At 44.7% G+C, this 24762-nt stretch overlaps 1 protein-coding gene across 2 annotated transcripts in view; it reads left to right on the forward strand.

Moving 5' to 3' along the window:
• The first annotated feature begins 9686 nt into the window (after window positions 1-9686).
• The window catches only part of CPLX1 (complexin 1), a 250319-nt gene continuing 235243 nt past the window's right edge, over window positions 9687-24762 (forward strand). The window contains exons 1-2 of one of the 2 annotated variants that reach the window (XM_019490768.2): window positions 9687-9937; window positions 10654-10762. In XM_019490768.2, the coding sequence (XP_019346313.1) occupies window positions 10732-10762 (31 nt within the window). In that variant the 5' untranslated portion in view covers window positions 9687-9937; window positions 10654-10731. Of the gene's footprint in view, window positions 9938-10509; window positions 10763-24762 lie in introns of those variants that run through there. The other variant, XM_019490769.2, reaches the window with a different exon arrangement.

Genomic DNA, 24762 nt, shown 5'->3' on the forward strand with positions numbered 1-24762 from the left:
CCTTGGAGTATTTTAAGACTGCTCTTGCAAAATTTAGCATTTTGAATCAAGATATTTCATTTAACTTTTTCCCATCTTTTGATCAAAATTGAGACTTTCCATGAAACATTGACAGTTTGAAGTAATTTTCAGTGGAAAACTGTATTCCATCAGCTGTAGATTAAGTTGTCCTAAATTCAAGTAGCTGTGAGTTCAATAAAAATAAGTTTCTATGTATGTCCACTGCTCTGAATAAGTGGCTATTAGACCATGGGAGCATGGGAAAATCTAAGTTTCTTTCCCTGTTCTCTTCATATTTTGTACAATTTATCCAGGCAGATTTATCTCTAATCCACGTTCCCCAACTCATGTTCTATTAATGTGTGGCCACTCCCCACAGCTGAGCCACCCATGTGGCAGTCCTCCAGCATCCCACCTTCCGGTTCTGTGTGGACAAATGTTCCATCCCTTGAACTCTATTGACTGTGTAATGGTTCTGGCACCAAGCCAACTCCCCCTCCCACCCCAGGGGATGTTACCTTCCCACCTGCAGGGGTGCAACCTCATGCAGACAGCCAGGTTACAGGGCACATGCCAGCTAGCCAGGTTTCAGGGCATAGACAAGTCCAAGAGTGGGTTCTAAGGGGGGCAGAGGGGACAAGGTAGGGGGCCAGCTCGGGTCCCCATGAAATAGGGCTTCCTTCCTAGTGCAGGGGCAGTAGCTCCCCCAAAAGCACCTTCCCCCACCACTTCCAGTCACCTGAGGAAGCACAACCATCACCCCCACACCCCAATTTTATTAAAACATAAGACCTACTTTAATTTACTTCCTTTAAAAAAAATACTTCTTTTTATTTAATCCTTCAGTGGCTGACTTCATTCATTTCCCCACCCTTTCCCCACCCCGATTTCCTTTTCACCTTCCATTCATTACCCACCCCCATACTATTAATTCTCTACCTTCCAGCTTCATAATCAGGCTTCCTTCGCTCTATTATTCAAACTCCCCCACCTAAAGCACTGATTTAGCCTGTCATGGCTTACCAGTCCTCTAATGGCAACTCAAAGCTCTAGCTCCTAGGCAGGCCCCTGATCACCAGCCCGCTAGTGGCAAGTCACAGCTGTGAACATGGGGGCAATCAGAGAAAGCTTTTAGCCTTAAGGTGTGACTGCTCCAAACTCAAGCTAGCACTGATCAACATACAAGTAGGTCAAAGTGCAATGTGTAATAAGGCCCTGTGAGAGCTGGCTATATGTCCATTTTGGACATCAGTATAATTTTCACTTGTGCGAAAAAGTGACGCAAATTATACCAATGTTTAGGCATTAAGTCAGATAGGTTCCTCCTTATTCTAATGGTCACTGAGCATTATTTAGGGAGCATCACAAGAGATATAACTAAAAGAGAAAATGGCCTTGTAAACCTACAGTGGTAGGTTATGGAAGTCTCTCACTGAGACTGAGAGATGATAGATCCTTTGGCTATATTAATATTGCTGTTGATGCCATTTGGCTTCTACTTCTTTTATGCTTCTCTCAGTATAACATCAGGATTCTCATATTTGTTCATAAATGTAATTTCTATCTTAATACAGGGATTATGCGGTGGGTTTCTTCCCCACCATTGCCAGCTGCACTGGTCACTTCCCCTCCCACCAAGGACTGTGAACCACCCCAATAGCAGCTGAAGATTATTAAAAAAAATGACACTTTTAAATACGATTTTTATTACCCTAAATTGATTACAGATTTAGTAAAAACAAAACCTGGTTTTAATTAAAAATGTTCAAATTTCAAAATGGTTTGAATAGTTCTAAGACATCAGCAGTTGGAAACAAACAACAAAAAAAGAGAGTCTGCATTGTCTGATCAGCTAGATGTCCCCAGATCAGCGGCAGGCACTGCTGAAATTATAGCATGTGAAACTCTGAAACAGAACCATCAAATTCAGCAGAACTAGAACAGTATCAGTGACTGAAAGACTGTTTGCTGTCATCTCCCTGAGGCCCATGTCCTGACTGCAATGAAGTCAAAGGGTACTACAATTAGAGTTGTATGAATAAATGTTTTTCAGTTTGGGGGTTGAACAAAAATAATTTTGTGTTGACCTGAAACAAAATATTTTTTAATTCTTCTAATTCAAATGAAGTTCAAAATTGTTTTAATGTTTTCATATTTTTAATTCAACTGATTTAATTTTAGAAATGAAACAGATTTTTTAATTAAAAATTCAAAACATTACATTTAAATATACTGAAATGAAACAGTTTGACTTAAAAATCATCAGGGACTTTTTTGCTGAGACAGCTCAATAGATTTGCAAATTATTTTGGTTAACCCCAATCTACATTTTCCAATAAAAATATGAACCAGTTTTTTGCTTCGATCTAGTTGCATTGGACATCAATGAGAACAGAAGCAGACTCTCAGAAGATCCTAGTCTTGCTTTCAGGGAGTCACAGAGTCCCAGCTGAATTTCTTTGACATTTTCTCCAAATTTTATGAACACTCCAAATGATGCTGAGCATGCTTCCAGCTTCCAGCCAAATCATCCCGCCTCCAGAATGGAAAATGAGACCTCACTGATCAGGCTTCTGCATCAGCACTGAAAAGTAGGTTGCATATAAACAATACAGTAAAAACCGGAGTTAAGTGTTATTGGGGGTACCACAAATACGTAAGTCTGGAGCCCTTAGCCACAGCTTCAATCAAAACATTCCAAGTACCATCTTTCTCCCTTAACACTTACATAATCACACCTCAGCTACAGAACTTTATACAATGCTTTTCTCTATAAGTGTTGCTATTTCTGACTTTTTACTGCTGGTCACATAATATGCTATTAATTTACATTATCCTGAGTTTTATACTTAGTGGATATCCAAATAAGAGGACATTTTAGATAGCAGGACATTTTGAAAATCCCATGGCCATGCATGAGTTATGCAGCAAGGGTCTCTGCTGCCTTTTGTTTTGAATCAAGCTGTATTCATGTACAGTGCTCTGATCTTTTTCCTTCCATTGCTGTTGTGTCCACTGGTATTCACTAGTCCTTAGAGATCTCTTTATTCTTCTTCCTGAAGTTCCTCCTCACAATACAGAGAGAACTCACAACATTTTTGTTATACCCTGACTCCGTGCGGTACCCAAAGACTAGGGAGACGACAATCCAATTGCCCATGGATCCTGGTACTCATTAGCCAGAGCAAGCAGGAAGCAAACACCAGCACATATTGCTCGCAACAGCTTTATTCAGAATGGAGACAGCTTTGCATGAGCTTCCTCATAGACACCCAGTCTATGAACATGGGAAGCAGCACTGAACAATAGTTTTTTCTCACATTTATACACTTTGGTTTATGCTTATTACCATTCATTCTACCCTCACCCCTCCTATGTTCCATCCATTTCTCCTCCCATCTCAAGCTTTGCCTCGGTTTATTGTTTGGTTCATTAGCATGGAATTGCCTCTGCATTTTATTCATTTACATGTCTTTTTGCTATGAGCGCATGTCTAAGACCTTGACTTCTCATTTTTGGTCAATGGGCAGACCTTGACCAAAACCTGGAGGTTTCTGGAGGCTTCTTCGCCAATCACCATTTACCCTTTTGCATATGTTTATCTCAGATTCTGTTACCAATTACATGTTTTCACATTCCAGTCTGTTTTTCTGTCTCAGGGTGTACCATCTTCCACCTTTTTTGGGCCCGTGTATCTTATCTCGTTACTCACAGTAGCTGGTTCACAGTACACAGACTTACTTGCTGCTTTTGCTTAGAAAATGGTTGACACAATTAAGATGGTTACTTAACATAAGCAAAATCTTAAACAGTATATAAAATATATATATATCTCACAACAATATTATTATATGGTTAAAACTACTTGCTTAAGCATTTGCAAAGTCACTTTTAATATATATCACTCTGCCTTGTGGTCAGCAGCTTTCCTGAGACACAGATTAAATGCTTGTTCCAGCTGCAGGTTCAATGCTCCCCAGAAATCCACATAGTGTTACCCTAACAGTTCTGTTATTATTATTATTATTTTTAGAAGGGGCAGGAAATGTGGAGTTAAAAATAGAAGGATACTAAGATGGCATGGGATAGGGTGGGATGGGATGAGCAGGCCTGGGTTTGCGATTCAGGGAGTCCTGGGTCTTGTAATTCTGAGAGAACAGAGGAATGAAGTGGAGCCTAGGTGTGATATTAAGCAATAATATTCCTCTTCTATGCCTCCTTCTTCCCCCTTTTCCTTTCTTTTCTTTCCTTTATGGCTTATTATATGTGATTGGGATATATATATATTTCAGATGCATATAACTGAGGTGTGTATATATAAATATACATATACATATATATATATACACACACACACACACACACACTCTCTCTCTCTCTATTTCACAATGTATAAGTCGAGTTTTGAAGGCCAATTTTTAACTCTTAATATTCAACATTGACTTACACACCCTATCACTGTCCCCTGTAAGGGGGACCAGGCTTGATGCTCAACTTATACCAGTCCCTGTGCACCCTCACTGTGGGCTGGGCACCTGGAGGGTGGACATGTGCCACAGTATGGTACGTAGGGGACAAGGCCAGGCTTGGCTAGTGTGGACCCATCCCCTGTGAGCAGCACTGCCTGGGCTGTGCCAACTGAGCACCAAACCCAGCGCTGCTTGCAGGGGATGGGGCTGTACCAGTTGAACACCAAGCCTGGCCCTGTCTGCTGTGATTGGCACTGCCAAGTGCCAAGCCCAGCTCTGTCCCGTGAGCAGCACTGGGCTTGGCACTCAGCTGGCACAGCCAGGCTCAGCAGCACCGCTCGCAGTAGACAGGGATGGGCTCAGTGGTCGGCTGGTGCAGCCCCATCCTCTGCAGGCACCACTGCCTGGGCCACGCCAGCTGAGCGCCAAGCCCAACCCCATCCACTGCAAGTCGCAGTGGGCTCATCTGGCTTTGCCCAGGCAGTGCCACTGACAGGGGATGGGGCCATGCCAGCTGAGCGCTGAGCCCAGCCCCATCCTCTGCAGGTGGCGCTGTGGCATGTGTCCACCTCCCAGGTGCCTGGCCCACAGTGAGGGTGCGCAGGGGCCCCATATTGACTGCATATTTCTGATCCAAAAAGTTAGGAATTTTGTAGATCCAGTGTATAAGTCAACTTATACGCCACATTGACCTATACACCATGAAATATCGTCTATCTATCTATCTATCTATCTATCTATCTATCTATCTATCTATCTATCTATCTATCTATCTATCTATCTATCTATCTAATTTTTTATTTTTAAAAACCAATTGGAAAAAAGGCAACAATTCTGAACAAGATCGAATTTGTTTGGGACTTTGGCTTTATTGTGGATTTTGTGGACGTATGTAGATTATTGGGTTTCTCCCAGGAAAAGGGTGAGGGTAGAAAAGCGCCTAGCTGGCAGATTGAGCTTGAAGGTGCAGAACTCGGCAGTGCCTGGAGTGGTCATAGATTCATAGACTGTAGAGTTGGAAGGGACCACAATGGATCATCATGTCTGACCCCCTAACCCTGGCAGAAAAGAGGACTGAGGTCAGATGACCCCAGCCAGGTGACTACCTAGCCTCCTCTTGAAGACCTCCAAGCTAGGTGATAGCACCACCTCTCTTGGAAGCCCATTCCAGATCCTGGCTACCCGTACTGTGAAAAATGTCTTCCTAATATCTAACCTAAATCCACTCTCAACTAATTTACACCCGTTATTCCTAGTCACTCCCTGGGGCACCTTAGTAAACAGCGCTTCCTCTATTCCCCACTGACCTCCCCTAATAAATTTACAGGCAGCCACAAGATCTCTCCTCAGCCGTCTCTTGTGAAGGGTGAAGAGATTCAGCTCTCTCAACCCCCCCCCCAGTAGGGTTTATCACGAAGGCCACTAATCATGTGAGTGGTCCTCCTCTTGACCCTCTCCAGATTCCCCGTGTCCCTCTTGAAGTGCGGTGTCCAAAACTGGACACAGTACTCCAACTGCGGCCTGACCAGTGCCACATAGAGGGGGGGTATCACCTCCTTTGTTCTATTAGTCATGCACCTGCTAATTCACGACAAGGTGCGATTGGCCTTGTTTATTGCTCTCATTACACTGCCGGCTCATGTTCATCTTGGAGTCAATTATGACTCCAAGATCCCTCTCTGCCTCTGAGCTGCTGAGAAGGACACTCCCCAACCTATAGGTGTGCTGGGGGTTCCTCATTCCCACATGGAGTACCTTACATTTATCTTCATTAAATTGCATCCTATTTCTCTCTGCCCATTGATCCAACCTGTCCAGGTCAGCCTGAATCTGCTGCCTGCCCTCCGGTGTACTAACTTTGCCCCATAACTTGGTATCATCAGCGAACTTGGAGAGGGTGCTCTCCACGCCCTCATCCAAATCGCTGATGAAGGTATTGAATAATATCTGTCTGAGGACCAAACCCTGCGGGACCCCACTGCCCACCTCCCTCCAGGCCAAGAAGGAACCATCCACCACCACTCTCTGGGTGCGGTCCCTAAGCCAGTTGGCCACCCACCTGACCGTGTAGGCATCCACTCCGCATTCTGCTAGCTTCCCAATGAGGATAGGGTGCGAAACTGTGTCAAAGGCCTTCCTAAAGTCCAGGAAGATGACATCAGCCTCAGCTCCCACATCCAGGCAGTGTGTGACCTGGTCATAGAAGGCTGCAAGTCTTGTCAGGTAGGATCTACCTGTGACAAACCTGTGCTGGTTTCCCCTCAGCATCGTTTCCCCTGCTGGGCCTGCACAAATGTGTTCTTTGATTATTTGCTCTAGCATTTTCCCAGGAATAGAGGTAAGACTGATTGGTCTAAAGTTACCTGGCTCATCCCTTCTCCCTTTCTTGAAAATGGGCACCACATTGGCCCTTCTCCAGTCCTCAGGGACCTGGCCGGAGCACCATGAGTGCTCGAACAGCTGTGCCAGCGGCTCAGCTATGACACTGGCCAATTCTTTTAGCAGCTGTGGATGGAGGTCGTCCAGGCCTGCTGACTTGTACCCATCCAGCTCCTCCAGGAGCTCCTTAACTATTTCAGAACTAACCGTAGGCAGACTGGTGCCATGTGGACATCCATCAATGATTGAGGTGGGGGAACTGACTTGGTCGGTACATAGAAATACTAAAGTGAATAACTCATTGAAGAGCTCTGCTTTTTTCCCCATGTCAACCACCAACTGTCCTGATTTGTCTTGCAGGGGCCCTATGTTGCTGCCATCAGTTGAGAGGTGCCAGACAAGTGAAAGTCTGACTTTACACTCCAGCATCAGAGGGTGCACAAGATAGTGAGTCTCTCCTGAACACTAGCAATAAGGAATAGCCCATCTCCAGGTCAGACAAGTGCTACTTTTTTTCTCTCCAGGAGCTTTAGCGCATGATCAGGGCAGTAGCAGCACAACATGTTGGTGTTTTGAAAAGACGAAAGTTAAGAGAAACTTGATTCACTCCCCCCCCCCCCCCCCACACACACACACATACATTTTGATACTTAGCAGGAAAAGTTGGAGAATAACATGACACATCACACATATATGATTAGGCTGGCTTCTGGAGGCCCTGCATGTGGCAGCGGCCTCATTTGCTGTAGATACCTAGTAGGAGACAGTTCTTCTATGAAGATCTTGTACTCCAAATAGTTGCAGACAGATTGTTAGAAGAAAATGAAGCCACAGAGATGGAAATGATTTGTACTTCCCAGCAGGGAAAATTACCCAGTACTGAGCTTGGTGCTGCTGTGGCTAAGCTGTAGCCAGTACTCACTAAGCTGTAGCTAGTACTTGGGTATGCTTCTAGCACTGTCTTCAGTGTAGGCATCTGCAGTGAAAGGCCTGGAAGATAATCTGATATTCTGAGTCTTCGTCTAGCACCTTATCCACTGCATAATGGACAAAATCCTGATCACTTCTTCAAAAATAAGGATTGACACGTTTGAGACAGCAAGGGCACCTCTCAGAATAATGGAACCTAAGAATAGCATTAGAAGGGCTGTATCTTTTCTTGCTTCCCCTTGTCTCCCACTCACCTTCTGTCATCTGGGTCTTATGAGCACATTAATGTGTTCTCTTGGAACTCCATGAGAGAGAGAGATGTTCTTTTATGTTCGAAGTGCCTTTTCTCTGCAGTGATAAAGCTTCCACTGTGGTTTGCACGGTGTGGGGCAGGAATATGTCTTTCTTTGTGAAGATGCATTAAATGAAACATTCTCAAGTACAAAAAAAGAAAGGATGTAGAGGCAAGTTCACATCTTGTACCAGCAAGGACAATGGCACTTAGATCTACCATGCTATATAGCCTCAAAAAGTGTTTTAAGTAAGTATAATTATTCCCACTTTACATGTGTGAACACTAAGGTACAGAGAAAAGAAGTGACTTGCCCCAGATCACGTTTGCCAGAACCAGGAATAGAAACCAGGTTTCCTGAGTTCTTAGGCAAGTGTTCAGTCCTCCAAGTTACCCTGCCTTTTTCTTTTCTCTCATGACTTCAGTGATGTTAGGATCAGAGCACATCTGCACTGAGAATACTGGCAATTGCTGTCAGCTGCCCCACCTCCATCTTGCAGCAGCAGATGGTGGGTAGGATGCTGCTTTCATCTCTCCTCCCCGTCTAGCATGTCCCAAGAGGCTCCAAGGAGGGATCAAAGCTCTGCTGTGCGGGGTGCTGTACAAACAGCACAGAAAGGTGGTCACCACCCCAAAGCTCTTGCAGTCTGCTTTTGAGGCTCGGTCATGTTGGACACTACATAGATGGAGGCCTAGGAATGTTAGTTGTCTTGTAGCAGGGATAACCCTCCTCTTGGTCCTGTGCTGAAGTCACTGAGGTCCTGCCTGAGAGACACAGGGCGCACCAAGCACGCAGCCCGTGCAGGCCTGATGGGAGACCAGGCCTGAAAAAGCACCGATGTCAGACAAGAAATTTAAGGCAGGAAAACGTGCTTGCATGACAGAGCTGCTAAACAGCTCTTCTCTGGCATGCTCTCCGTGTACCCGCCAGATGGTGGCAGCTTTTCTAGTAGCCCAGTCGTTCTGAAGCTTTCTAGAGTCTGGGCACCCCCAGGAACTTGTGCCAACTGAGTGGCTCATCAGTTCAAAAGCCCGTGATGTGTGTCTGACGGCGCTTGCCTCTTGCAGAGGGGCCAGGCAGTGGGTGGAGGGGGGTGGTCCTCGCCTGCCCTTGCACTCGCTGCAGGCACCTTCAGGGGGTCTCAGGCACCCCAGGGCACCCCCTCCCCTCCACTCCCCATCAGTACATCGCCAGAGCGCCACCGCCACCCTTGGCGAGCCCAGCCCTGCCTGTAGCCCTGGAGAGGCCGCAAAGCCCTGGTGCTCTGGGCACCTTGCTCCGGTTTCACCGAGACCAGCGTGTGGCCCCGGCTGGGCGGCCCGCAGCCCTGCAGCGTCTTTGACCTTGAGGGGCGCCGCGAGGCCGCGGGCTCCCTCAGGGCGCGGGGCTGCAGCCCCTGGGCGCCGCGCACCCACCGGGACTGGCGCGGAAAGCCCCGGCCCCGGCCCGCACGCAGGAGGCGCGGGCAGGCCCCGCCGCATGCAGCAGCCTCCCCCGGCTCCGCTTTGGGGCGGGGCGGGGCGGGGCGGCGCGGGGCGGGCGGCGGCCGAGGGCGAAGCAGCAGCATCAGGGGGAGGCGGCGGCGGAGGAAGGAGGGCCGGCGGCGGCAGCGGCGGCGGCGGTGGGATGGTCCGGAAACCCCGTGATAAAAAGAGGCAGCGGGGAGAGCGGGAAGCGCCGGAATCGTCCTCCCCGCGCTGCGCACGCTGCAGGCGCCCGCGCCCCGGCTCCATGTGACTGCCCCGCACCACCGCATGGACCCGGCCCGCGGCAGCGGCGGACGCTGAGCGGCTCGGCCGGGACAGCACAGCACAGCGCAGCGCAGCGCGGCGCAGCGGCTCCGCGCCGGCCGCAGCGGCAAGGAAGGTACCTCCAGGGCCCGGGCGGGCGCGGGGAGCTGTCCAGCCCCGGGTGCTGGCGGCGGGCGGTGCCCGCGAGACGGCGCTTCAAAGTGCGGCCGCTCGGGCGCGGGCTGCGGTGCGGGCTCGCGGGGGTCCTGCTCCGGGGGGCGCGGGCTGAGGGAGGGTCCCGCTTCCCGCGCTGCCCTCGGCCCGCGGGGGCGCTCGCTGGCCGCCCTCCCTCTGCCCGGCCGGCTGGGGCTCGGGGCCGGGGCGCGGCGCGGCGCGGGGGCCCGAGCGCCTCACCTTGAAATGCCCCCTCGGCTCCGCTGCGGAAACGCGGGAGCGGTGCAGGGTTAACCCTTGCCCGGCCGGCCGCGTCCCGGCGGTGCCCCGCGGCGCGAGCAGGCTGTGCGGGCAGCGCCGCGGGGCTCCCCTGTCCCGTGGCCCGCGGCTCCCACCACGACCTCGTTCACCTTGACTAGCACCTGGCTCCTGCGTGCGGGACTCCCGCCCAGCCGGAGCCTCCCCACCTCACTGCAGAGCTGGGGGGCGGTGCTACCCAACGGAGCAAAACTTGAGCCGGCAGCTGAGCTGCCCTGGAAGACGAGGACAGCAAGCCGCTAGAAAGGCCACCCAGGGCAGCACAGAGAGAGACACAGAGAGATGCTGTCTGCCTGCCGGTCCCAAAGACAGACCCCCGTCTCTTTTGTTTTGTTTTCTTGTCTTGCCCATTCCTTGTAGGTGACCACCCCGGGACTTGGTTCTGTTCATCTTGCATGTGAGATCTGAACTGGAGCGGAGGAATCTAAAGCCATCACCATGGATTTTGTCATGAAACAAGCTTTAGGAGGTAAGCCTAGTTTTGTGCATGTCATGCAGCAGATCTGATAAGGGCTTGGGTTCTCTCTGTCACTTCGTCGCTGTCCCCTCACTTTTTCACGTGCGTCTGCAGCACACCCGGGTAGGAATTTTCCCCTTTAAAATCACATGGGAGAATTCACTGGAGAACCCCAAATGCAGTGCCACTGAGCAGATGAAGCAATATTGCATTGCCACAACTTATTTTCTTTTGAATGCGTCCTGCAAATGTCTTCACAATATACCAAACATTCTGGCACTCATACATCTGGCAAAGCAGCAAGGAGTACGTTTACTGCTTTGAACTCCAGGGGGCAGCAGGAAGTGGAGTACCATAGGACCTGGTTCAAGTCAATGGGAATTTTTCCACTGACTTCAATAGACTTTGAATTGGGTCCATAATCCATATGGCCCTGGGTGCCCCAGGCAAGCAGACACATTTTAATCTCTAGCAGCTGGTCACCCATACATATTGTTGCTCACAATAGTATGCTGCCTTCAACGACTATGATTGTTTCAACCTGGTGTGCTAGTTATAGATCTGCTTGCTATTAGCAGATTTTACATATCTAGAGTAAGGCCAAACTAAGTGGCAAAATTCAATATGTGAGATCTCACCCTGAATTCTATTACAGGCATGAAGCTCTGTTCAAATTTTGACTTAAAGTCAAATAGTGCAGATATTTCAAACTGCGCACAAGACTAGTCAGGTTTCTAGGACTACTGCAACAGAGAGATCCACTGATCTGAGCCAAAGACCTTTCTCCAAAGGTGTGCTGTTAGAGCCTGATCTTTAACATTGCATAAACACAGCTCCTATTGCATGTAATAAACCTGTCTAATTATACAATGCAAACAACAAAATGAAATAAAAGCACTCATGATATTAATAAAGGAATTCCCTCATTCTGTTGGCATTATGCTGCCTCTGTGACCCATTCTGATTCAGCAGAAATGCCACAAGTCGCATATTTGATATTGCTGGCTGTATGTTAGGTTCATGGGATATTAAGGCCTAATTGGAGGCCAGTGGTACAATTTAGATTTATTCATTTTGTTTCTTATCTGTTCTTTTTTACTTTAGATAAATTATAGTGTCATCAGACCTACTGCAGTTATTTTGTACTTGTTATTGATATCATTTGCTGTTTAAACTGATGATAGATTTTTACCACAAGTCGCTTTTCGTTCTAAGAATATTCCGTATTTACCTATAAAATGCAATAAAGAAGCCATTTTAGATTGAAAAAATAGAGCAATAAAATGCCTGACTCTGCATTGAGGGTAAAAAGGTTACATTTTAATTTCTTTTTCTTCACTTTAATTTCTTATGGGTTTCACCTGCCGGTTAGGTAGACTATACCTAAGCACATAGTTGATACCAGGGACTTGCATGTTGCTTACCAGTGTGTTGCCATATTTAATTTAAAATTCAATGCACACTTTAAAAGGGAAATAATTTTACTGAGTTCTGCTACGCTTACTCAAGCTGAATAGTATCAGTAGTATCCCATTGAAATTAATGGGATTACTCACAGAATGCAGTACTCAGCAGTGCATTTATGGGTGGGAGAATCAGACTTGTTGGACCACTTACACTGATTAAAGGTGGCATAATTTTTCCCTTGCTGGAGGAAGGAGAATATACAGAAGAAAAAATATGAAATGTTTTATGATGTGGAATTGTACTTAATACATAACAATTAAGGTGCACAGCCGTAACTCTGGATTTGAAATTACTTAGAAGGAAGTGATTGCCCATGGAATAGCTAAGGATCAAAGTCCAGCCTGGCATCAATCCCAACAAAATGCCATGTGCCAATCTCAATATTTGCATTATGATGTTAGCATTTAAAAAAGCAGTATTTTACGATTGTCGGCTGTCTGTGGTTTTGACATTTTTGAGGTGTCAAGGACATACTGCTGTTGGATGCAGCATCATTCACTCTGTCTCTTACAGGGATTGATTAATATCTAATAGACTCGCTCATCACATGCCTAGATTTTTCCCGTTTGCCAGCTAAAGAGAAATAACTGCAGCACTGTTGAAAAAACAAGAAATGTTAATTAATGATAGCCAAGTGCCACAGCCAACGCTGTTAATGGGTTTCAGTTTTTCCAAGTGGAATTACTACAGATACATAAAATCACAACTCAGGATCACTCAGCCAGCTGTTTCAACATAACATTTTCATCACTGAACAGCACTGACACATGCATTATGCCTAAACAGCTGGCAGAATGTTTTAATTTTATTTGTCTTATGCATTGAACCCGCATGCTTTGCTGCAGATCTTTTAATAGTATATGAATAAATATATATTCACATACTGCACAATGAAACAAGAATGCTGAGGTCCCAAGGGGAAATCATTTTGCAGAGCAGAAACGCTTTCTGGTGTCAGTTTTCTTGTGCATTTTAAAAACAAGAATTGATGTCTAAACATGAATGGATATTGCAAGGACCTGGCCCTTGTTTCCACAAAAGTTTTTATGCTAAATATTCAAGTTTATTATTTATAATTAAGGGCCAACCTATTCTTTTCCCAGTGAACATCCAATGAATCTTTTCAGATTAGTGGGGAAACTCTCACTGGTTTCAGTGGTGCAGGGTGGAGCTCATGAAGGGCAACTATATTAGAATGATAGTGTCTTGCATAAGTTACAGAGTGCCTTTTTCACAGGATTGTCACTCATACATTTTTCTTACACAGCTTTGTCTTTCTGGCATTCTGATTAATATCCCCTTAACCTGAATTCTTCTCCTCTATCCAAGAACTTCTTTTTATTGCATAAAATTACATATTCAAGGCTTGATTCACCTTTTTTTAGTTTTGAACCTTGTAGTTACGTGAGGCTTTGAAGTGGCCAGTTTGGGTAAAATAGCTGCCTACAAACATGGGGGACTCCATTCAATGGCTGAGGAAGCCCCTTCCAGGCCAGTGCTCCACCACAGAAATTGGAACGAATACGTTGCAACTTCCTGGGGACATTTTCCCAGTTTCATTTATCTGGAAGGATGATATTCCTTTGTGAACTTCTATAAGTAAATAGGACAGCCTTTTCTCATGTGATCGCTATGTAAATGGCATGTTCTTCTCTTGTGTTCAACAGAAAATATTTGCAAATAAGAAGCACCTGCAGCCAGATTTTGTAACGCTCTGTGCAACTGGAATTGAGGCCAGAGCTCTGTGGAGATAAATGTACCAGCTGAGGATCTGGCTCTGAATTCTTCTAACCAAGTGTGTGGTGTGAATCTGAAAAGCCTTATGTCTATGAATAGTGCCAATCTGGACAGATCTCAGAGGCTTTTTGGCCTTTGGAAATAGGACCCCTTGTTGATAGAAAGGTTGAAACAAAGCATAAAGAGAACCTCTCAGCGTTCTCTACTCCTTCTCCCTTCCTGGTGCGTTTTCACATGGAACAGGCTGGTTTGGATTAAAATAATAAATTGCAATATTTAGCCTGATGTTTTTGTGGGAGCTAGGACCTAGACTTTGAATTGGTACCTGAAGACATTTAATCTGGCTCTAAAGCATCTTGACAGGCAATTCACATTTGCCTTATGGATGTTTCCAATCAGACTAACACAAGGCTGGAAGATGTTCAGGAGTATGGATTGATTCTTATTAGAGTTGACTGCCTAGTGAAGACAATTATCTGTGGTAGGTCTGGTGAATTAGAAACTAAAGCGTGATTGGTTTTCACTGAATCACAAGAGATACATTTTTATGCCTAAACAATTAGTTTTGGAGGGAAATTGTATTCTGAGGTGGATGCAGAAATAGAAAACACCTTTTACCACCCAATCTGTTTGTGCTTAGACTCCTATGCATTTGCACTAGATAACCATTCTCTGCTATCACCTTTAGTACCAGCTGATGAGAATGAAGCAATAGTGCTGGAACCTACACAAGGACTGACCCTTGACATCTGCACGGGCCTTAAAGTCTCTCTTTATCATGGATCTATCTCCTTCCACAGCTACTGTGCTTGTTGATAGTGTGCACTAATAGCCAATAAAACAGTGTGTCAAACACTGCCTAAACACTGCTTAATTAACACAGTAGAGAGGATGAGACCCATTGACATTTTTCTTAGAGCCTTGCTACAGAGACTGTTCCATCTTACCCTTGCAGTATTGTAGTGATGATTGGTAGAAAAAGGGAAACCAATTCATTAAGACCTTTGCAGGTGCTGTATTATATAAAAATACTGTCCCATATGAAACGTTTAGAAACAAAAACAGCATGGTATTTCTCCCACACTTATGGCCAGAGCCCTGACACGGAGGCTTATACAGGGCTAGAGCCACATTAGTACATACACATATACTGCAGTTACTACTTTGTACAAATAACAGTGACAAATGGTGAGAGAGAACAGAAACCTGGAGACGAGTAAATTGCACTCTTATACTTGACAGACTCAGCAAATACAGTTGTGCTGTACCTCACCAGTGCAGCACGACTGAAAGCTACTGTTTGGCAATCCCAGCCTCAGAACCCCAAAACAACACAATTATAGTAGATCAACCAGAATATAGGATTTCACCGTTCAAAAGCCCTAATAATAATAATAAGAGCTCTAGCATACACAGTGTTTTCAAACAGGGCATGCTATGCATAAGTTTTCTGTGAATCTGAGAATGTGATGGGACAAATGAAATTTTAAATCTGACCTACTGTAGAATACACAGATAGCTCAGTACCTCTGTCACTGATATCTTAAACAAAGTCTATGCAACTCACCTTAACCAAGAAAGAATGAGCCTTATGCCTCCTAAGGCTGCAGGCCTGATACTTCTTACTGCTTCCTCTTCCATTTTCTGAGAGCATCCCAAGCCAAGTGGTGTGCTTAAGGCTTTGCCTTATTTTAATGCTTATTTGTTTAGAAAGAAAATAACAGCTTTGGTTAGACCCAGTTTCCTAACAGAAACACTAAAGTCTGGGTGCCTCAGTGCACCATCCAGACTAAAGGGCAATCCAGAAAACCTGCAGGCACCTAGTGATAGCCAGTAGGAAACAGTAAGTATAGGGGTAGATATAAATACCCACCACTCTCCAAAGCCTGCACTCTCTACTATCTTGTCCTGCTTTTGAGGGTAGGCATGCTGCTACTGCTTTTTGACCTAGTAGTTAAAACATGTGTCTAGGAAATGGGAGATCTGGAGTCAAGCTTTCCTTTAGCCTGAGGGGACTCAAAGCACATGTCCCACTTTTCAGGAAAGTGCCCTAACCATGAAGCTACAGACTAGCTGGGAGTGTGGGGTGCCCACCACCCACCTGTTGAAGCTGCAACAATGCAGGAGTCATGGGGGCAAACAAATTAACAAAAAGGAGCTGGACAAGATCCCTTCCCTGGCAAGGAGCACAGAGTCAGGGAGCACAGGGCTTGGGGCAGAGAGTTAAATAGCAGATTGGAACAGGGAAAGGGATCAGAGTGACACCTAGGGAATGTATGGGGCTAATTTGTGGCATACCCAACAGAAAGGTTGGCCCCCACTCATCTAGTCTAGGCCTGGTATATCACATCCACTACTCTCCCCTCCAGCAACAAAAACTGACAGTCACCATATTGTAGAAGGAGATCAAGCATGACTTGCTCTTGTTCAGTCAATGCTGGTTGTACCTGATCACCCTATCCTCCTCTACATGCTTCACCATAGTTCCCTTTAGAACAGCAGTTCCCAACCTCAGGTCGCGACCCAAATGAGGGTTGCAGAGGCAATGCCGGTGGCGCCACACACAAAAGTTGAGCTGCGCCCTGTGCTGGAAGCTCCCCCACCCCCGGGCTGCTGCTGCATGCTGCTGCACCCAGGAGCAGGTCATGGCATAAAAAGGTTGGGAATACTGCTTTAGAATGATCTTTCTAGGTATTGACATCAGATTGACTAGTCCGCAATTCTCCAGATAATCCTTTCTCTAATTCTTAAAAATGGGCATTATATTTGCCCTTTTCCAGTCATCTGGGTCCTTACCAACCCTCCACGAATTCTCAAAGAGGATAGTCAATGATTCTGAAATTACCTCAGTCAATTCCTTGAGGACTCTATAGTGTATTCCATCGAGCCCCGTGAACCTGAAAGTATTTAGCTTCTCTGAGTAATCCTTAACTTGTTCTTTCACTACTTTAGACTGTTTCCTTTCCTATTTTTGCTGCCAACTGCTCTCATCGTCTGGTAGCTGACCCTAGTTGTGAAGACTGAAGTAAAAAAGGCTTTAATATTTTAACTTGCTCTATATCAGGGGTTTTCAACTTTTTTTGTTTGGTGTATCCCCAGCAGCCAGTTGAGGAGCAGGGAGTCCCCCAGCCAATCGATGAGGGCGGGGGGCTGGGGGAGGTCCCCCTCATGCAGTCGAGAAACCAGAAGTGCTGGCAGCAGAACTGGAAGTGCCCCCACTTCTCTGTGCCTTCCCAAGTACCCCCAGGGGTACGCATACCCCTGGTTGACAACCCCTGCTCTATATCATCCATAACTAGATTGCCTTCTGCATTCCGTAAGAGATCTGTGGTCTTCCTCTCACTTTTGACATACTTGTAGAACCCTTTTTTATTGTCTTTTATGTTCCTTGCCAGCTGTATCTCAAATCATGCCTTAGCCTTCTTAGTTTTCTCCACAGCTGAAGATTAATAAAAATACTTCCTTTCATTTGCATGGAATGTGGAGGCTTGTCTTCTGCAGAAAGTCTTTGTCATCAGTTTCTTACAACGAGGAGAGCCAGTAGACTCCAGCTGGCTTAAGGGGTCATCTGTACTGAGTAGCTGAAGGGATCAAAGGCCTGATGAATAGGAAACAAATCTGTAAACATCAACGTCTGGTTGCAAACAAGCTATGCAGTGAAAAATGAGCTAAATGCACCAAATACATTTGTGACTGCAGACAGTTGGTCCGGTTGCCACATGAGGCTGGGAGGGAATTTCCGTCTCTGCTGCTACATATGTAAGGGGTGTTTTTTTTAGTCTTTCTCAGAGGCATTGGCTGTTGATTGCAGCCAATCCTGGAGATTTTGACTGGGGCATTCCAGTGCTCCTTCTGGGACTTCAACCCAGAGTTTGTCAGCTAGAAGGTCTTGTCCCCCTGCTCAGGGTCAAACTGATCACCGTATTTGGGATCAGGGAGGAATTTTACCCGATGCTTGGATTGGTAAGCTCTGTAGGGGGTTTTGCTTTCCTCTGTAGAAAGGGGCTGGAAGCCATGGCCCTATTCCTGGAATCTCTAGAGTGTATTTTAATAATATTTTCAGCAGTAGAGCGTTGGCCACCTTGTGTCCCCCTGCTTGACCTGTGGCAGATAAGGTTATGATGTCTTGTGTTGTGTAAGGGTTGACTGTGTAGTTTTGCTAAGAGGTTAGACAGTGGGTTTGTAAAGGATGGCTTAGATAGGGAACATGGAATCATAGAGAATCATAGAGAAGTAGGGATGGAAAAACCCTCCGAAGGTCACCTAATCCAACCCCCTGCTTGAAGCAGGATCATCCCTATCCAAACCATCCTATATAAATCCATTGTATCTGATAACTGATGTTAAGGTAATTGCACAATTAAACAGTTAATTGCATAATACCTATGACATGCAGAGGGGGCCTTAGAGTTTATCCAATCATGTCACAGATGGCTCTGCTGATGGTAGTAATATACTGCAAAGAGCTGATTTATGATTGATTCCATTATGTGGCCAACGCCTTTCATGATGCACCTATATTTATAATAAAAAAATTGAAACTTGCCACTCTGAAAAAGAAATGGTTTGCTTCTAGGATACAAGAAATTTGAGACACGTCAATTGTTTCATTTAGAAATGGCCATTTAAATAACTATATAATAAAAAACAGAATTTCTGTTGGTATTTGAAAATCAGAGAACAACAATATTTTTTTGGAAACTTTCAATTATTTTGCAATAGGTCCCTGTTCTTTTTCATTAAAGTTCATCCCTGGCCAGCAGCTTTTCAGAGAAAACACTGTTATGTTATTTCAGAATGACCAACCTCCTATATATTGGTGTAAATTGCAGCACTGTGTGTGGGACTGAAAATGAGCTTGGTAAACAATACAACTCTGGTCCTGCTGCAGGATTTGCTAGCACATACTTTCAGTGCCTTATAGAAGTCTTTGGGACGGTGTGCAACTTTAACCCCCAGGTCTCCCTCCCCACCAATTGACAGAGGAGATGAACTGCATATGAAGTCAGTAAGACTATCCATATTCTTATGTATCTTGCCGTATTAGGGCCTGAATATGTACTGGTATGCCATGTGTAAAGCCAGGTCCCTCAGTTATCATTACCCTGTTCTACAGAGCTCAAGGAGAGCAGTTGTGATGTCTCAGTATGATCCAAAATGTTCATATAGAAGACAGGGCAGATTTTCACCTTATAGGCTAACCAAAGTAGAGATAGATATAGGTATAGATACAGATACTATATAGATACTGTACAGATACAGATACTATAGATAGATATAGATACTATAGATAGATACGTATTCTAATATAATAAATGGCTTAGTCCATCTGTCTGTCCATAACACTCTTGGAGTACTGTGACTGGTTATTAAAACAATCAATCAGAGTGCTCCAAGAGTGTTACAGATAGGAGGTGCCGGCAGTGCAGAGGAGCACTTCCATGATGGAAGGGACGGAGCAGGGGGGAGGCCAGGGCTGCTAGCCCCCCACCACCCTGGCCCTGCTCCTTGAAGGTGGCAGTGGCATGGGGTGCTGGCAGAGGGGGAAGGAGGGGATGGTGGGGCAAGCTTCCCCTTGCCCCACTCCCTGCCTGCTCCTGGGAAGCAGTGGCAGTGCAGCGGGGTGGGGGTGTTAGGGTTAGGGTTAGCGAGCTTCCCCCACTCCATCCCCCCCCACTCCCATCATTCTTGACAGGCAATTCGTTTGTGTGTGTGTGTGTGTTTGTGTGTGTGTGTGTGTGTGTGTGTGTGTATAATATGTATTTATGTATGTATATGTACAAATAAATATTCATATATATGCATACAAACACATATGCACATGCACACACATAGCTCAAACTTGCATGAGCCGTATATAACTCACTTGATCAGAATCTGTGAAAGGACATGCAGAAAACAGAGTGAAGGATCTGCAAAAGCTTCATGTCAGTGCTTGGCCCATCAGGAAATTAGGAGTCTTCCTTCTCTCACAGCATGATCTACAAAGCAGTGGAATAAATAGCCATTATCCTGGCAGGATATTCACCAAACAAAGAACCATCATGGTTGCAGGTAAATCCTATCAGTTGCAGGATTCAAGTAACAATTACTTAAGAGCGTGGGAATATGAGTGATAGGATGGGTAATTCCACATTTACTGAGAGAAGGAAACATTTCTGTGACTGGGTGATTTTTCAAAATAGGGTTTCTGTTCAGAACTGTCACAGGCTTTGGTATCTTGGGCCATAATCAGACATTCATTTCTACTACTGGAAAATTTTGGGAAATCTTCCCAAGAGAGAAAGCTTACAGTAATTCTAGCCTGCAGCCACCCTTTCTCCCCTGTACCCTGGTCACAGGAGTAGAGCTGCCACTGCTCTGTGTGTGTTCCCCAGATTGGGGTTACCCTGGATTAGGGAAGGCACTGGGAATCTTGCCCTACTGCTCCACCCATTTTGGGGACTGAGAGAAGCCTAGAAGCAGGTGATTCCCATGCCTTCCCCAGACCATGGTCATCCCAGTCTGGAGAAGGTGCAGGGAGCATTTCCCTGTCCTGGATTACACCCAGTGCCAGAGAGGAGTTAAGTGGGAAAAGTGTACAGGCATTCATTTCTGCAGCAGAAGGTCTCCCAGAGGAGAGATCTTCCTTGCTGGAAGAAAAAGATCTTTCTCTCAGAATCAGCATTTTCCTGTGGGAGAAACTGCGTGAACTCTCAATATGCTTCCAGTTTCTAGTGGGAGAGTGGCATTTCTCCCACTAGAAATGTAACACCTGCCTGTACTCTTAGATTTTGTCCCAGGGAAAAGTCAGATTAGAGCTGTGGTGCTCAGTCTTTCAGCCCTGCAGGCCAGATAAGTTGTGTGGGGCCAGTCTGTGGGCTGAATTGGGCTCTCTGCTTGTCAGGAGGGTGCTCTGCCCGGTCCTGCTTCACCTTATGCCACTCTGCACTGTCCTGCTCAGCCCTGCCTTGCGCTGCCCCAGTTGGCCCTGCATGGCTCTGCACCATCCTGCCCTACCCCAATTGGGCCCACTCAGTTCTGCACTGCTCCATGCTACCCCAGCCAGCCCTGTACACTCAATCCAGAGGGAAGGGCTATGCTCTCTGGCCCGTGGGGCTCTGGCAATTTGACAGCAGGCAATTGCTCTGGCAATTTGTCCCACCACCAAACTTTTGGACCTGTGAGGAGACCTGCAGGCTGGATAACATAGCTTCATGGGCCAGATTTGGCCTGCAGGCTTGGTGTTGAGCACTCCTGGACTAGAAGGCTGAAAGGGATGCAATCAGCACATTTCACTTGGCTTTTTAAGTTGCCCTGTTGCTGTCAAGTCCGTATCTACGATATAGGTGTGTGTGTCAATATTCTCACATTATGATACAGTTTGATGGCTTTTATGTAAAAAATGAATTGACTTTACATACCTAATTCCTAAGGTGGCCCTCATGTAATCCACTAGGTAAAACACCATTCCCTAAATGAAATAGGAATTAGTCATCTAAATCAGGCTCGAGTTGTGCAAGTGGCCACAGTCCTTAGAATCTAAACCATGGATCCTGTCAGTCCTCAGGTGTTTGAAATTTAGAACTTAAACTTATCTATAACAACCTAGCCCAGGGGTATCTAACATATTTAGACCATGGCAACAGGGCAAGTGGTAGTAGTATTCTCCCTGACCCATTCTTTTGGATCAGGGAGCCATATAGGTTAATATTGCTGTTGCTTGCCCTACCAGCAATTAAACAAGTCACCAAGGGGGATCTGTACCTGGAATTTTAGCAGCATGGCAAGCAGTAGTGACAGTAACCCACACAGTTTCCTTAGTTCGCTCATGGAGCTGTGGGGGTTAACATCACTGCTGCTTGCTCCACTGCCAAAATCCTGGTCCCTCCAGGAGCCCTGCAGGCTGGATGACACAGCTCTGCAGGTGGGAAGTTTCCCTCTGCCTTAGCAAATTGAGAATAGCTACTTACTTCAGGATTGATCCTAGCCTCCATAGTCAATAGGAGTTTTTCCTTGGACATAAACAAGCAGGGGATCAAACCCTTAGAGCCTGATTAGTGCCCATGGAAGTTCATGGGAATATTCTGATTACAGAGGGTGCTGGATAAACTTCTGTTACTGTAAGAAGGTAAGTAGTCCTATTAGCTTCACTGGGATTGCTTACATGCTTAGATTTAGAAAGGTCCTTAAATGCTTGCTGAACTTAAACAGCGTATTGTTGGAAACCTATTATTTTACTTGCCTCTTGATTGTGCTGGCTTGCTTATTCCTGCTTTTCTTCTGCACTGAGACCATGTATAGGATGTAAAACATCCTATTAAAGCCTGCATATTCCCCGTAGAGTTTTATCTGATGCTCACTTCTTTTTACTAATGGATGAAATAGTGGTATTAATAACAGTGGTAGAACTTATTGGGGATCTTACTAACGCACAGGGATCCCAGGATGTTTTGGAAATGTGATATTTAGAGGAAACTGAATCTTTCTCGTTGGGAAAAACAGATCATCACACTGTACAATACAATAAGATCAGCCTCAATTGATTTATTCTGCAATGTTAAATTAGCTAATTTCAAACTGGTTGGCTCAGTCATTGCAGAAACATATTAATACAAACAAAATAAATTAAATCTGATGACTTTTGATGTGCATCTTATTGCAATTTGAATTTGCCATTACCTATAAAAATGAAACTGCTTACCACCTACTTATCTTGAATTTGCAGCATGACTTGAATGCTATAGCTTATTTGTGGTTGTGGTGACCTTGAAGCAACGTCAAATATGCAGCACCAACATAAGTTTACAATTCAAAGTACTGAAAAATATCATTTAAGAAAGTAAATTATAAGACAAAATATTCTTTGGTGGGTGAGTTGATAAATTTATTTTGATAACTCTATAGTCTGGGTGAATGGAAGGAAAAACAGGAAAGCAGATAGCAAATTATGATATAGAATAAAAAGCACATTTGGATTGATGAATAAATAGGTAGGTAGCTAGGCTTCATTTCTCCATTTCTGTCATATCAATCTTTTTTATCCATTTTTTTTTCTTGGAGGGCTGTAGCTGGGTGACATAAGAGGAAGCACTAAGGACTGGGATGTATTTGAGGGTGATCTAGCGTCTCATCCCAGGCATGGCACAAATTCTTTCAGTGTCCTTGGAAGGTCATTTATACACTGAGCTAGTCTGTAACTGCACGGCTTCTGGAATAAAAGCAGGGTGCAGCTCCATTATCCCAGGTACAAAACAGAAACTGACGTGTTTCAGAGAGAAAATCATAATTGCTCTTCCTTTACAAAGAAGCGAATGAATTACTTCATCCATTGTAAAGAGTAGATCATGTCTTCATGTGTACCTGAGCAGCTGCTCTGGCCATCATGTTGTGGGGATTACACTTGCAGCCCTAAAATTTTATCCCTGAACTGATATTAGGTTTGTCATTCAATTACATGAAATGTGTATTTTAATTAGAGCTGGCAAAAGTTTTTAAATGAACATTTATTTTTGTCAAAATATTTTCTATTATAAATGATTTTTCTTATGAAAAACTGTTGCAAAATACTCAGATTTTCATTGAAAACTGGAAACAGTGATTTTCAGATTTTCAATTTTTCATCAAAAACCTGAAACATTTTGTAGGAGAAAAACAATCCTACCTAGCTATGGTTTAATCTGTTGCAGGAACTTATTTTATAGTGCAATTAGGTTTACAAGTGCCATTGCTTCCCAAAGAAAACCTCTAAAAGCAAGAGAATACGTGATGTTCTGTTACTGCAGTCCTGTTGACTGTTATGACCTTAGCTGTTGCAGAAGACTTGATAGAATTCTTACTGTCTTTGGGAACAGCACTGGGCCTAACATGTTCTTGTCCTTTGTGCCAGTCCATTTACCTTAAGCCAGCATCCTTCCAGGAGATGACTTCCTGCCAATCTCTCTGCTTCTCAACCAATCCTATAGCAATTCTAGAAATTTCTGTCTAATCCCCTTCCCCAGACCTCCTCTGCTCAAGCAGTCTCCTCCTTCCATTTTCCAAGGGGCTGCAGTTCCTGAAGTCCTCACTAGGTGGCATCTGAGCCACTGCAATAATGCAGTGGGTAGAACAGGCATCATTTTTCAGCCAACTGTTTTAGTGAAGAATTCAGATTTGGTAGTACCAAGACATTTTACAATTTTGTGTTACTCCACTTTGTTCACTCCACTTTGAAAATTGTTCACTCCACTTTGAAAATAATAAAAGTGTTTAACTTCAACATTTTCAAAATAAAGCATTTTGATGTACTAATTGGAAAAAATCAGGAAAATTTCCTTGTTTGACATTTCCTTTTCAAAATATTTTAGAAATATAACAAAATAACAACATTAATTTATTTTTTACTTTTTGGTTCCCTGAAAAAATATATATATTTTGGCTTGGCCCAAAACAAAACTATCATTTGATGGCTCTAACTGCAAATGAAACAATGCTTCAGTATATTTAAAATGTCATAACAGACTAGGTTTGATAATACGGTAGTGTTTCATGTATTTTTTTTTATTTTATCCTTTCTTCTTTTTATGCTGCATCTTTCCCTCTTAGTTTTTTATAATACACAATACAGAGATCATAATTACATTTCAGTGTCAAAAACGCATAGCTACAAATCAAAAGAAGTGTGAAAGAGAAAACTCATAATTACAGTGATGATGAGAAAAGAGGTTGAGAGGGGATTTGATTACTTTCTATAAATATGTCAGGGATAAACAGAAGAGGGGGGAAAAGAGTTTCTTAAGCTAAAGGACAACACTGAGACAAGAAATAATGGATATAAACTGGCAATGAAT

Source organism: Alligator mississippiensis, chromosome 3 (genome assembly GCF_030867095.1).
Source record: "Alligator mississippiensis isolate rAllMis1 chromosome 3, rAllMis1, whole genome shotgun sequence".
Taxonomy (NCBI): Eukaryota; Metazoa; Chordata; order Crocodylia; family Alligatoridae; genus Alligator; species Alligator mississippiensis.